This window comes from Eptatretus burgeri, chromosome 3 (assembly GCF_056783735.1).
Source record: "Eptatretus burgeri isolate ZD-2024b chromosome 3, Ebu_testis_v1, whole genome shotgun sequence".
Classification (NCBI taxonomy): domain Eukaryota; kingdom Metazoa; phylum Chordata; class Myxini; order Myxiniformes; family Myxinidae; genus Eptatretus; species Eptatretus burgeri.
In genome coordinates this window covers 116,108,994-116,124,611 of record NC_140963.1, presented here as the reverse complement: position 1 = coordinate 116,124,611, position 15,618 = coordinate 116,108,994, and the positions used below count along the sequence as shown (strand labels likewise).

Genomic DNA, 15,618 nt, shown 5'->3' with positions numbered 1-15,618 from the left:
AAATTTCGGTAAGGGATGCCGCTTGTGAATCTCAATTATGAGGCATTTCACGGTGAGAATGTCCACCTTATATCAAGCTCATGCTGTGCAAGACAAGCATGACAAACATGGCAGACTACATACATCTGCCGGGAGGGTGAATGATTCTGCATTGTGGATTTCTCCTGATACAAGTACAGAATTTCTGTCTAACGTGCATTTTATCAAGCCATCTGGTTTAGTTGGTAAATGGGTAATTTGCAATCTCCTTCTTCTTTAAAATGCAGCACAAGGCTGCGGGGTAGCATCGTTGGCTGAGGGTGCGGCTGTGCCGCTGATGCAAAAGTTCGGGCAGGAATTTGTAATTTGTTCAGGGTGCCGGCGATAGCTCGCCTACTCTTTGGGAAGGACGTTATGGGATCTTTAACATCCACCAACTAATGCTGGCAGATGGGACACCAAGTTTAACGTCCATCCGAGGGACAACAAACATTGATGAATCACAGGGATGACAGTTTATAGCTGGGTTGGGATTCAAACCCAGGCTGGACAGCTTCAAGGTGAGTGTGCATACCTCTATGCCATCCTGTCAGCCCAAATTTGCAATAATTTAGTTCACAAAGCGCTAAACTATCAAGATGACTCATTTGTTACAGATAAACGTTCATGAAAAATGGTGGTAATGACCAAGTGGAATCTAGTCTGTTAAGCCTGTCATTGCATATAGTGTGTACACTTGCATGGAGGTGTTTATAAACAATCAACCAATATGGGCCTATTGTTGCTTCATCCAGCTTACCTCAAGGCTCTGTAATCGATCAAGTAACGTGTGGATCTTTTCGTGATCTTCAACCAGCCCACCTCGAACTCCACCGGAACAAGAATTAGGTCGCAAAGTCGACTCCTTTCGTCTTGCTGGGACACCTGCTGTGTCCAATTGTCGTTCGCTTCCCTGGAGAGATGCACATGCACAACTGTAAGGAAGTACCTCACACATGCCCATGCTGTATTGGATGCTTGGTGCAAGGTCAACCACACACATTAAAGCAAACGGATATTACGGCTCCCAAAATTAAATTGCGGCATTTTCCGTCTCGGGTAAGAACAAGAATACAGCACTGTGCAAAAAGTGCAACAATGATCGGCGGTAACACAAAATATTCATGATGGTCACGACCCAAGAAAAGCACAATTTTGACAACATGCAATGAATTACTTATTTGGTCAAAAAGCATCCAAGGGGCTTTGTGCTCGCTCAAGGGCCGACTCCGTTAAACATCAATTTTGCAAAGCTTCAACTAGTTGAGCCAAATGCAGAATTAAAATTGTGGAATATCAAAGTGTGCTGCAAAATACAATGCAAGTTTGCAAAGAACAACCTTGTACTTTTATCTTATAAGTGTTTAAGATTAATATAAGAGCATGTAATAAAGCATGCCGACTTTATGGCCTTGTGAACGTGCGAAGGTCTGAAGCCTTGGCCGAGCATCAGTTGTGCTTCTATCTTCATTCTATATTAGGAATCCTACAGACAAAAATTACCCCCGTGCGGGAGTGACGGTCATCTCTGCGAGAAATAATACCACAAGTTCTCAATGTTCAGTTATGACCGAAGACTACTGCACAGTTCGACTGCGCAGCTCGAACTGCGAAGTTTGGTTAAAGACGACTCGGCATTTTGGTGCGCGTGCACGAAATTATATTTTGAAAATAAATGTTGACGTTTACATTTCGGGTTTTGAAACCTTTGCAATTTCGGCGGAAAATGTATAAATATAATATACAAGGTCAGCTGCTATGCAATGACACCATTCACTAACTTTTACCATGCCCAGTAGAGAATATATAGCCTCCTGAAGGTAGGGCAGTTTTTGCAAACTTTGAAGTCACGTGACGCGAAAACGAAAGCGAAATTCGAAAATCCGGCCCGACCAAATTTAGATATTGTCCCATACATTCATATGCCACAATCAAATTCAAGATCGCTTGAGAAATGTAGGAGATAGATTTTGAAAATCGTCATTTTCGCATTTTTTGCCAACTTTGAAGTCACCTGACACGAAAACGAAAGCGAATATCGAAAATCCGTCCTGATCAAAATTTAGATATTGTCCCATAGATTCATTTGCTACAATCAAATTCAAGATCGCTTGAGAAATGGCGGAGGAGATAGAATTTGAAAATCGTCATTTTCGCAACTTCAAAGGCCTCGTGACCTTGACCTTCGGTGACCTTGAAAGTCATACCATCGTGTACGTCTCATTGACGTCTATCAGGATCACTAATGACCAGATCTCCCGCTTCAACTTCATTGTGAACGGACAGACGGATGGATCGAAGGACATCGACACCCATATTATTAGGTCATGCTCGAAGAGATGACCTAAAAATGAACACTCGTTTTACGCTGCGTGTGTTGCACATCGGGTGCGGCGAATTTGACCTCCCTTACCCTTACCCTTACAAGTTCCCTTACCATGAATTTCAATGCAGGAGGAGGCCATTAAAGCCCATCAAAGCCTGCACTGTGTTGCTAACTTATGGTTGTTTAGCTTTGTTCTGTCCTTTTCAATGCTGAGCTTCAAGCAAGGAAGCAACATGTACCATTTTTAATGGTCTTTTGTACGACTCAGCCAAAGTTTGAACCACCGACCTCGCAGAGTCAGAGCAAACACTCTATCACATTACCAAGTCTGATGAACTTAAATTCAGGGAAGTGGTGCCACATTTGTAATTTGGACTTGGTGTCACAGCATCATGACCAACCAGGCTGCCAAATGTTCCTTATCAATTGCTGATTTAAAGCCTCTATTATATATGTGTCATGAGATTCTCAACGAATTTCTATAGGATGTCATTAGAAGTCATGAAATTTGTGGAAGGGAACATGCTGTAATCATCTGAAATGTGTCGCAGTTCACAGTAACAAATGCACTTTATATATCATAGTTATTCAAGCAGATAGCTCATCGCTAGCTTGCGCCCCCTCACAACCATGTCCCTAACCTTTTCGAACATTCTTACCCTTTTTGTATTATTTGTTTTTCTTTGAAGGATGGCCTCCTGGAAAATAAAATACCCAGTAGACTGTGGCAGCCTGAAAAATGATGGGGGATTTAAAAAGTGGTCATGCTTGGGCGGAGGAAAGCTCACGAGCCAAGCGAATAACCCCATTGCGAATGCACAGCTAGTTGTCCATGTGTGCACACGCTGCTGTACGAGGCAATTAACAGAAGCTAAATTGTGTATGACTCCATGTGCTACTAATCAGCAGGTTGCAGCACCCAAGAGTCCGATGACCCTGAAACACCTTGACATCGGTGCAGAGAACTTGCCACTGCCTTGACGCCTAAGCTGATGACAGGACTCCAATCGATCAACGTCGGCCCTGATGCATTATTATCATATGCTAATCGTGGAGTCAGCATGCAGGTGATTAGCCAAAGAACTGGTTAAAAAGAGCTAGGAGGTTAAAAAATATCTTAATAAGAAGAAACAAAATAAACATCATAATTCACATAATAGCATCATCTCTCCCATTTATTTTTAGATGTGTGACTGCCTGATGCCAACATCAACAATATGAAATATTCATTCAAATGTTCCAGGGCCAAAAGTGAGAGGGCAGCGTCCGTACAATGTAAAGAGCTGGCTTGCTTGTGACGCAGGAAGCAATTTAAATTCTAATTACGCTCAGCTTTGCTTCAAGGCAGAAACAGAGCTGACACCATGAAAAGAAATCTTTACAAAGCTGGGAACTTGAGGCCTTCCATCAACCTAACTCTGCTTAAAAACAAACCCACATTAAATACCATTAGAGCTCACTTTCTCTTCGTCTGTCTCATTTTGCTTCCTTATACATCATTCTATAGATGGTAGATAAGGTTCAAACTCGTCAGGAAGAATGCTGTGAAATTGGTTGGAAGGAAGGGGCAGAGAATGGCGATAGTTCTATGCAGATTAGTTGATACATACCTTTTGCAGAATGACTGGCAAAAACTGCTGCTTGCAATGAAAGATCAACACCATCACCGCGCCATGTTGGACATCTCACTGATGGGCGAAATGCCCGAGAATCTTTTTACTGGTGAAATTCTTTGGCGAACAAGTTGTTAAATTTTTTTGCATTTGTGGTATTATTGAGTAATCTAACAGGATGGTGCAGACGTAGCCACCCTGTCTTTGCAGTGTCAAGTCTGGCTGGGTTAGATTTTCAACAAGGCTGCAACAACTGTCCGATTGGAATTTCATAGGCCAATGGTGTTGCATCGATGAGTGCACCATCTCCCAGATGGACGTTAAGGATGGGGTCCCATAATCGCAGGATTGTTACTGGCGGATGTTCATGGCCTCATGGTGTCTTTCGGCGAAGGATAGGCGAGTTATAGAATGAAGAACTAGTCGAGCTGTTGATGGTCAATGTCAATCTGTGTCAGTAGACAGGTTAACCAATGCATGAAATCAACAGGAGGTTGATTGAGGTATGCTAACCACCATGGGAAGCAAAGAGAAATTGAGATTTTATGTGTTAACCCTTTGTCGGAGCAACAGAGAGGGGGTTGGCGAAGGCCTAACTCGAAGAGCCAGCACTTTGGAGGAATTCGAAATTAATACACAAATCTGTGGCAGTATGGCATCAGCGACAGTTGCGCCGAAGTAATGATACAACCAGCGGGCCAAATTCATAAATGAATCCTGCTCCAAGATGCGTTCACTAACATGACAGCGCTGTCCATGTCAGATGATGTAATATTTGCTTGTGCTCGACAAGGAATTGCAATTTGCCTGACTGAACTGTAAGTGAAATTTACTCACTAAATTCAATTGACTAAATTTACTACATTGAATACAGAGCGTTAATGCCATGAAAATTGCGAAGATGACTCGTTATCTTATTCATGACAGATCTCAACAGATCTTGTAAGTTAAGTGGAGTGGACCTAGTAAGGACATGTATGGGATTGCTCCATAGAAGGATGGATATTTTGGGCAAAAGAATGGCGGAATAGCCTATTTTGAGAGTTGTTTAGCTTTGAGGTGTTTGATCACAGATTTGTTCCCCTGTGGAGTTGAATCGGATCAACAAACTGACATTCTTGTTCTGTGCTGGCAGGAAGTACTGCATCTTGGAGCACACCACCTTTCGGAAGGTGATGTAAAACAAACTGTACCATCTGGGTTAAGTTTGTTCATGTTAAACATTCCATGGTATCTTATGAAAAGGGCAGGTCATTGGTCAAATTTCTGTCTGTATCTGTCATCATCAGCGCAACATACTCGTCACAGAGCGTTGGTGCTGCCAAAGCATTTCCGAGGTGTGGATTATGCTGGGCGGTTTGCCATTGCCTTCCCAGCAGTCAGTCAGGGCAAACATTTGAAATATGTTCAAGGATAACCTGACTCCTCTTCACGAAGAACACAGCCGGATCTTTAAAGTCCATCAACTAACAAAAGCAGATGGGATACCTGGCTGAACGATCATCTGAAAGAAGGCACACGCATTGATGCATCACCTGCCTGTGAAAAACCAAAATGACAGTTTATAGCTGGGTCAATATTCAAACACAGCCCAGCCCGACAGCTCAGAGAGGAGTGAGCGCACCTCCATAGACTAGACTATCCTGCCAAAGTGCAAAAATTACAAAACTTAAACAAACATTAGATTCACAGTTCACAACATTTTGTGTCATGTGTAGGCAAAATATGGCTAATTGAGGAAAGAATGAAAAAAAAAAAAATCAGGGGTTTACAATTATCCTAATTTGAATCGTGTGATCCTCAAATTTACATGCAAATCATATGTCCACAGGTGTCTCCACAGATCTGCACAGGTTTCTGTACATGGCCGACGTAAATGCACTCGATAAATTTGCCAACCTCGTGGTCCAGTCAGTTTATGAATGGTTAGGCATCAATTCACACCAAATTAGCTCGCGCTCACAATCGGAATGGTTAAGGGTAGATGATTCACATTGCTGTGCTTCACAGGTTCATTGCAGTGTCACTCATAGGTACTCGATTGGACAGGCTGGAAAGTTCACAGACTTGTTCAGATTCACCGAGGGGGTTGCAACAACCCCTCATAATGATAATTATCGAGATGGGCAGCATGCATCATAATCGGTTTGGTATGGGGAGTCTGATGATATGGACTAGCATTCCAGTTGCCGGAAAAAAAAATGATCTTATCAACATTCAGAACCAGACACAGATGAGATTATTGCGGTTGTAGTCCTTTGGCCAAACCGCAAGGCCCCCAACTTCATCAAAATGGATGATAACACCCATGTACACTGTGTACATGCCAATGCTGCACTTCATGACCACTACATCATTTGCATGAACTGACCTCCATGGTTACCAGACTTAAACCCCATTGGAAATGCTTGGGAAATCCTTGGAAGGCACATTCCTGGTTGTCAAGCAACCCAAAGTCTTATGATTAAATGGAAGTGGCCATGGTCAAAGAATTGGCCAACATGTCGCACTTAAAGTCAGATCATCTGATTTGGTTGATGAAAGCATGCGTACAAGCTTGTATTTTGGTCAATGGTAGTTAATACACCGTAAATGTCACATCAATACCGCTTGTACTCACAATAGTCCAAGAAAATGCATTTGTCTTTTTTTCAACACAAAAATATATTTTATTACTATTTCTACTTGTACATTGATAAATAAAAAAGCTGGCCTTCCTTGGGCTATTGTGAGTATCTCTTTCATGTAACAATTTGACCGCCTCTCACATGTCCTCATTGAAGCCCGACAGAATGGATGGATAAAACTGATGCGCAGGTTCAGCTTATTAACCTCAATTATAAAAGTGATATTTTCTACAAATTCAACTGAAAATTCCCTAAGAGGCCACATACATATTCCACATGCTTCAAGGAGAAGGAAGGTTAATTGAGACAAGGAAAGGTAAATGGGAAGAAAAGGAGATAGAAAAGAGAGCACTGGGAGGTAAAGAAAAGGATAAGGAAATTAGGAGGAGATATGAGTACAAGGTGAAGAAAGAGAAAATAAAATGTATGAGGTATATATGGGAAAGGAATAAGGAGGGAGTCATGAATATTTTCACCATATTTGTCAACATTATAGGTAGATGGCTTGTAATTAATGCAAGCACAAATATATTCCAATGATGGAAGATAGCAGACGTGCAGCATTGTCGTTCGATGTCATGTGGCCTGCACGACGTATCATTGGAAAGGTGCCTTACTATTGTGACGTCCACGGGACTTGAACAGTCCCGCCAATGTAGAATGAGCCGAAACGATGGAGGCGGTTTATTTTTTATAACCTAAGGATGGCGGTTTTAATCGCTCTACAGCAAACGGGACGAGGAAGGTGGCACGAGTCGCTTTTCACTGAGTTAATAATGTTTATTTCTCTAACCAGAAATAATAATAAGACTCGGCAAGAGGAGGGATCCGGGGCGATTCGACGGGATGGTGGTGTGGGTTCGGGCATAGGGAAAACACAAACAATTCCAATGGATATACAAATCTCAAACCCTCTAAGGCGCCAGGTACACACACACACACACACACACACACACACACACACACACACACACACACACACACACACACACACACACACACACACACACACACACACACACACACACACACACACACACACACACACACACACACACACACACACACACAACGTTGCTGGTCCTGGTGTTCAGGCTTGCCCGTGGTGTCGACGCAACAGTCACTGGATTGGCGCCGGACGAGCTGGCGTTGCGCTCGTCAGGGGCAGGAGACACCGTGGTGCTGTTCCTGGTGGTGTCGACCTCCGGGTGTAGGCCCAAGTCTACTCACAGCCGCCAGGGAGCCAGTTCTGGCGCCAAGAAGCGAGCAGGAGAGGGAGGCAGGTCCGCCTGCCGTTCGGTCCCGTACTCCGAGCCAGCAGAACTCCAGAGCCAACCGAGGTGAGGCACGAGGCACAGCAAGGCCACGAGACATGACGAATTGAGGAACGAACCAGCGCAACGAGAGAGCTTGCTCCATGACCAACAGCCTCGACCATACGCTTTCTTTTTATGACTCTTCCTCTTCTTCTTTTCCCGAACAGAACCTTTTTATACTCGAGTCCTCGTCACTTCCAATCGAGCCCTGTTATTGGCCCTCTCCTGTCGCCTTCTGCCAATCGTGATCAAGGGGCGGAGCCATCCGCAGCACTGTCCTGTCACGGCAAGCCTACAGGGAATACTAAAAGGGGATACGCATACACACTTACCCTACCCCGTATCCCTATCTAATTATGTGACAATTATCATTTCCCCCTTAAAGAAATGGACATTTACTAGACAACTTATCACCACTGAATTGCTACTTATTACATCGAGATCCTGGTACAACTCGAACAGCATGGGATACCTAATTAAACATCCTAATTACCCTTTGAATGCATACCCCCCCCCCTCAGACGTAACACTATGTTAAATTTTAACCTGAAACAAAATTTAAATTATAGAGGTCATGGAACACCTTACCCTGCACTATCTTGAGAAAAAAATAGGACATGGGCGGGGTCTGCGAGCGGCAAATCTGATTGGTTGTGATGACGTAAAATCAGACAATATTTTGTCCAAGTATTGCTAAACGGAAAGGTTTTGAAAGTGCTAATATAGCGATTCGTGTTCTACAGTGTTCAAGTATACAATTCAATGGGGAAAAAACCTTTTTTTCAAAAGCTTACACCACCATTAATGTAGCCTCTTTTACACCACCTTATTTAACATGTGAAATTAGTTATTTGTGCAGCCTGGTGTTGGCTTAGTGGTTAAGGTGGCGGCTTGGGATCCTATGGTCCTAAGTTCAAGCCTCGTTGGCCGCTGAATTAAAATACACCAGGAGGTTGACTCAGCCTGTCATCCTTCTGTGGTTGGCAAAATGAGTACCAGTGTACTGGTAAGGGGGACACTGCATCAGTGGCATCCCAACCAATGGAGAAAGAGAGAGAGAGAGAAAGAAAGGGAGAGGGAGGGAGAGAGGGAGGGAGAGAGGGAGGGGGAGAGAGAGGGAGGGAGGGAGAGAGGGAGGGGGAGAGAGAGGGAGGGGGAGAGAGGGAGGAGAGAGAGAGAGGGGGAGAGAGGGGGAGAGAGGGGGAGAGAGGGGGGAGAGAGGGGGAGAGAGGGGGAGAGAGGGGGGGAGAGAGAGGGGAGAGAGAGGGAGAGAGAGGGAGAGAGAGGGAGAGAGAGGGAGAGAGAGGGAGAGAGAGGGGGGAGAGAGAGGGAGAGAGGGGGGAGAGAGGGGGGAGAGAGAGGGAGAGAGAGGGAGAGAGAGATTTGTGCCATCCTGAAAAACTAAGTTTCCTGTTTGTCATGCTTGGCTGACAGGCTAAATTTTTTTTATCTCTCTCCTCTCTGCGCATGTGCTATTGGGACAAATTGACAGCCAACGTACTGCTAAACTTCAGGTTCGTTTTCTGATTCATGTTTCGATTCATGTTCAAAATATAACATACAATTGAAATTGTGTTGTTCCTCGATCATAAACTGATGTTTGTGGAGATAGACCATCAGACAGACAAACTTAACCAGTTTCTTAACCCCGCTTTTTGCTTTGTTTGCTCATGGGAACAATTCCCAACCCCCACAACTTCTACAAATCAAACACAAGGTATCACAAACAGCTTATGCATTGGCATTAGCCTTACATGGTGATGCCAACTACTGATAAGTATAAGCACAGAAGCTTTGTGAAAAAGAGTCACCAGAAGCATGCAGGTGAAAACTGCAGGACAATTTGACCCTGAGAAGCCCCAGGATGCTAACTTGCAGCACAAAAGCCCCTTGGTGACTGGCAATGGAGTGGAGTTATTCCAAGGAGTGAAAGTGAACACTGACTTGTGAGCCAGGCTTGTGAATCAACTCAAATAATAATCAGGCAATTTATCTTACAGAAGGTCACAGAAAGCAAAAAGCAGGAAGCAACCAGCATCATACTCAACTGTCTTTACCATTTCGCATTGCTCCATCTCAGTTTGTCTATCTATTCCTTTAAAACGTAATTTTTTAAAAAAGTGAAATATATAAAATGATTTTTGACAGTGTTCTCCATGGTAATGCATCAGAACATTTTCACGAATTAACCTCCAACCACCTGCCTTGGAAGATTGCCTGCTAAGAGTGCGCACCAGTAATCCACTTTCGCTGCACCCTCCGACATGATTACTGTGTAGCGTGCTGTTTGTTAACACAGCTAACCACTTCTGCAGTAAGCCTTATGAGAGAAACATGAGCAATCTGATTGGGAAAACGTGACTCAAGAAGGGGATTGGTAAGCTTCAGAAGTATGAAGACTACATTATAATGCTACAGCTGTTGATATCCATAATCTGTAACATCACTCCATTCATGACCTAATGCCTCTGGGCTGTCTAGCCTATGCTTGAACTTGGCCCAGCTATAAACTGCCATCCTCATGCTTCACAGGCAGGCCAAGCCATCAATGCGAGTGCTGACGTCCTTGGGAAAAACATTAAAATAGACGTCCAGTCTGCTCGCATTAGTTGGTGGACCTTAAAGATCCCACGGTGTCCTTTGCGTAGAGTCGGTGAGCTACATCACTGGCACCCTGAACAAATTCCAAAGTTCTGCTCTATCCTACAAGGGGCACTGCATCTGCTGCACAGCCACGGTCCCCCAGCATATGACAGCATCTGCAGCCATATGCTGCTTACAAAAGAAGAAAAGAAGCCTTGGAGGTGGATTTCAAGGTGGACATTAGGCAAATGTACCATCAAGTTTTCACTGGCCAGCTTTGAAAGCCCATGTGAGTTCTAAATGCATGGTTCATAAAGACTGATACACACAGTTTTGATTATAAGAAATCACATAAAGACACACATCATGTTTGATGATAAACAATAATATTTTGTGAAGACCATTAATGTCTCCAGTGAAACCGATGTAAATACATCACTATTGTATGTACATTATCAATGAAGAGGTTAATAAATAATGATGTATTTGTTCCGCATGTTCCTCATAATGTAAACCGCATTCCTCTAAGGCAATGGCACCCAACATACAGTGATCCCCAGACAGTTATTTAATGAGTATACATGCAGTTAGACCTTTCCCTCATTTATATATATATATATATATATATATATATATATATATATATATATATATATATATATATATATATATATATATATATATTGTTACGGCTGTGGAAATTTGCAATACACCATAAAGGTTCCTTAGACCAGTTATGACACTAAGTTTATGTGCAGATAGGTCCCCACCGTTGTTTAAAGGGATTTCTTCCTGTTTCACCGGGCTGCGACCCTTTGAGATAGTGTTTTTCTTTACCTATCGTTATTTTGAACCTACACGCAAACAAGAACCGCCACCAAGTACGCTGCAACGCCAAGCACGCAACAAACCAACACGCAAACAACAATCGCCACCAAGTACGCCGCAACGCCAACCACGCTACAATTTCCCTCACAACAACCACCACCATCTTCGCCACTACCCCCGCTTCCGAACGCCATCCTCCACGGTCCACGCTACGACGGTTTCCGGGTCGGGAACCGTCCGAGAACGCGGGCAGGATTGGAAGAACAAAAGCTCTTGTGGAGCCTGTGGGGTTTTTCCCGCCTATTTTCCCCACGCTTGGTGTGAAGGGAAGGGGACAGGGCAGCTCGCTGCCGATTGGTGGATGCACGGCGTGAGGCGGTCGGAGTGAGGGAACGGCTCTTTTCGGGAAGATTCTCGAAGGGAGGCGGAGCCGAAAACGGGGAGGAGCTAAGGGCGGAACCCCGCGCTAAATAAGGCGGACCGCACGCGGGCTCTCTCTCTCTTGGTGGTCGAGGTCTAGTTCTCTCTCTCTCTCTTGGTGGTTGTCGGAGGTTCGCTCTTCTTCTTCTTCGCCAAGGCCTCTCTGCTCTCTTGGTGGTCGTCGGAGGTTCGCTCTTCTTCTTCTTCGTCAAGGCCTCTGCTCTCTTGGTGGTCGAGGTCGAGTTCTCTGCTCTCTTGGTGGTCGTCAGAGGTTCACTCTTCTTCTTCTTCGTCAAGGCCTCTCTGCTCTCTTGGTGGTCGAGGTCGGGCTCTCTCGTCTTGGCGTTGGGTGACCTGTCGGTGAAGGCGCGGGCCGGTGGCGAGTCCGGGCGACGCCTCGGAGACGCAGACGGGAGGCGCAGCCCTGCCGGCTGTGTGGTGCGAATCTGCGCGTCTGGCGAGGGACGCCGGAGAGAACTCACTGACCACATCATCGCAAAGGCCCGAGAGCAGGCGCGGCTACGCCAGCTGCCGTTGGGAACAAGGCGTCGCGATCTGCCCACCGTCACACCTCGAGGGGGCAGGTAACCTGCATGGTCTCGCGGGCCCATTCGGTCATCCACGGCACATGGCCAGAAAGGTTTACGAAGCCCGTCTACCCCCCTTGCCTATGAGGGGGTCTTTCCTTTTGTTTTGTATGACTGCTGTGGCGCCGTGTCCCCATAAGTAAACCTGGTAAGTGACTGTAGATAATAATCGTAGTCGGTGGTATTGCTTTTGCCTTCTATTTGTCGCTTGTATATTGCATGACTGTATATGTGTTGTTGTAAATAAATGTGCTTTTGTGGAATGTATCCCGTTCGTCGTCTTTTTCCCTTTTGAAAGTGCCATCTTGAATCGCGGAATAAATTAGTAGAGGGGTCAAACACCCGGTAACGAAGAATCACATCCGGTGAGGTCGGGCGATAATATCCGCTCGGTTATCGCTGCAGCACGAAACGGACCGCTTAAGCGGTACGTGTCCCGAACCGACCGACGCCGAGGTACGGTTGCCTGGTCGACTGCCCGCGCAGGTACTTCGGTAGATCGGATCTGGCGAGCAACCCTATCTTGCGCGGGTAGGCAATTGGCACGATCGTGGTGAGGTTAGATCCCCACCCGTGCAACTGGCTCCTGGCGGTAGTTCCAAGGACGGCCACGACTGAATTGTCCGACCGGTGGGCGACGCGGCTGCCATTAGAGGTACGCGGCCGCTCGCACGCCAGCGGGCGCGAATTTGGAACAATAGATACGCTTCTAAAGACCGCATGCCTCTAAGCGTCTAAGGCAATATCATCCAACATACAGTGATCCCCAGATAGTTAGTTCATGACATATAATTATAATATATATATATATATATATATATATATATATATATATATATATATATATATACATATATATATATATATATATATATATATATTTGCAGTTTTGGAAACCTCATGCCTCTAAGACAATGGCACCCAATATACAGTGATCTTCAGACAGTTATTTCATGAGTACACGTGCAGTAAGACCTTTCCCTCATGTCTCATGGGTTAATGGGATGAAGTGCGTTGCGTGGGTCTTATAGCTATGTCTAATTATATCTTCACTTTCCATTCAATCTCCATCTTCATTCCAACTCTTCCCTATTATTCATTAAATAAATCAAGTTCGCAGACACCGGTCCATTTACAGTGGAAGAGAGGCTGGTTGCAGTGGTGTGGCACCAAGGGAGGAGAAACACAAACAAGACGATGAGACAGGTGCAAGAATACTGTGTCGAAAGGGATAATAGAATCATACAATAAATCATGATAACAGAATGTGGGCAGCCCAGTGAAAACCTTCACCTCCTGTATTGGACCCGCATGGCACGCCCTTTCATTCAAATCTGCATCCAATACTTATATCCATCTTCTTTTCAACCCTGATTTATCTTCAATCCTTTCCTTCAATCCATGACACAGATCAGGGTTGGCACCACGCTCAGGCGGCCACCTGTGTGGATCACCACTGCGTGCTAACCACATGCACAATAACAGACACGCGTGCAGCCCTGTGATAAATAACCACAATACTGTAAAGGACACGCGTGGCGGCCGCCTGTGAAGATCACTGCTATGTGCTAACCACATGAACGATAAAAGAAACGCGCGCAGCCCCATGATAATTACCATCACACTGTACGGGACGCGCATGGTGCACATCTTTGTTTGGGTCGGCGTGTTGATTTACAACAGCATCTCACCGTCGACTTTCGGCTCCCAGTATCTCCCGCAACCGGGCAGAGGCGTGCTGCATGGCCCGGACTCCCGAGACAGTTATTTCATGTTACAGTGATCTCAAAATATATATATATATATATATATATATATATATATATATATATATATATATATATATATATATGTCTTCTTCTTCTTCTTTCGGCTGCTCCCGCTTGGGGTCGCCACAGCGGATCATCCGTATGATCCGCATAGTGATTTGGCACATGTTTTACGCCGGATGCCCTTCCTGACGCAACCCTGGTCGCCTCTTACGACACAGGGATATGGTACACCTATTTTAACCGGGGTATACACCGGCCCAGTACCCTGGTACTCACTTCGCCGACCTCGGAAGGATGACAGGCTGAGTCAACCCCCTGGTGTATTAATTCAGTGGCCCAACGGGGCTTGAACTCAGGACCTTTTGGATCCCAAGCCGCTGCCCTAACCACTGCGCCAACACCAGGCTCATATATGTGTATATATATATATATATATATATATATATATATATATATATATATATATATATATTTATATATATATATATATATATATATTTATATATATGTATATATATATATACATACATACATACATACATACATACATACATACATACATACATATATATATATATATATATATATATATATATATATATATATATATATGTACACGGTGTATATTGTTGCGGCCGGGGGTCTGGGTGAGAGGACCAGCTATCTTGGGTTCCCACCATACTCCCTGGAATCGCAGGCCGTCGCACACGGATAACTCCGTGACATGGCAGGTCACTAACCGATCGACGATCGTGAACGCCAATAACTAAACCATGTGACTTCAGGTCCTCTGTCTCAATCGGTTACCTAATTATAATCACGTGATTTAATTACCGGTGGACACACCCTCGATACGCCTTGTCCGAACTGGGTCACCTTACCGGGTCAGATGCAGCCGAGCGACACTGCCAAGGACGTACTGGCTAAAAGAAACGGATCGTTGGGAATAAAGTCCCGGCAAGGCTAGGATTTGGACCAAGCTGGTTCAATGAAAGAAAAGACAAAAAAGATATGGGAACATGTGTACACAATTATTTATTACTGGCAGGTGAGGAAAGATATGTGGCACAATTAAGAGAGTGTGTTGTTGTGTGTAAGTAGTGATAGAAAGAAAAATGTGGTGCGACAATAAAACAAGCAACTTACAAAAGCAGACACAGAGCAGACTTATCCCGATATATCTTCTGCAATCTTAACTTAAGCAAGGACAGGCGCCATGAGACACACACACACACACACAAACACACACACACACACACACACACACACACACACACACACACACACACACACACACACACAACCCGATGAAGAAGCGATAATGAGCAAAAAGGAGATGAGGCGAACAGTCTCGTAATACCTTGCACGATTGACTGACCAAGCTACCCAGTACGTTTTGGGGGGATGCTTCGCTGAACGATCCCTCTTTGATTGTTGGCGCGTCATCTCCTGCTTAGTTACGGTGCAGCGAAGCATCTGCGCCGATCCAGAGAAGGGGCACGACCGTCAGGCGTGAGGGAGGGACTTT

General features: G+C 44.7%; 1 protein-coding gene across 4 annotated transcripts in view; it reads right to left on the bottom strand.

Moving 5' to 3' along the window:
• Window positions 1–15,618, bottom strand: part of LOC147030789 (uncharacterized) — a 682,768-nt gene that overhangs the window by 208,715 nt on the left and 458,435 nt on the right. For all 4 annotated transcript variants that reach the window (XM_085875201.1, XM_085875200.1, XM_085875199.1 and 1 more), the window contains exon 6: window positions 779–931. In XM_085875201.1, coding sequence (XP_085731327.1) covers window positions 779–931 — 153 coding nt within the window. The remainder of the gene's footprint in view (window positions 1–778; window positions 932–15,618) is intronic.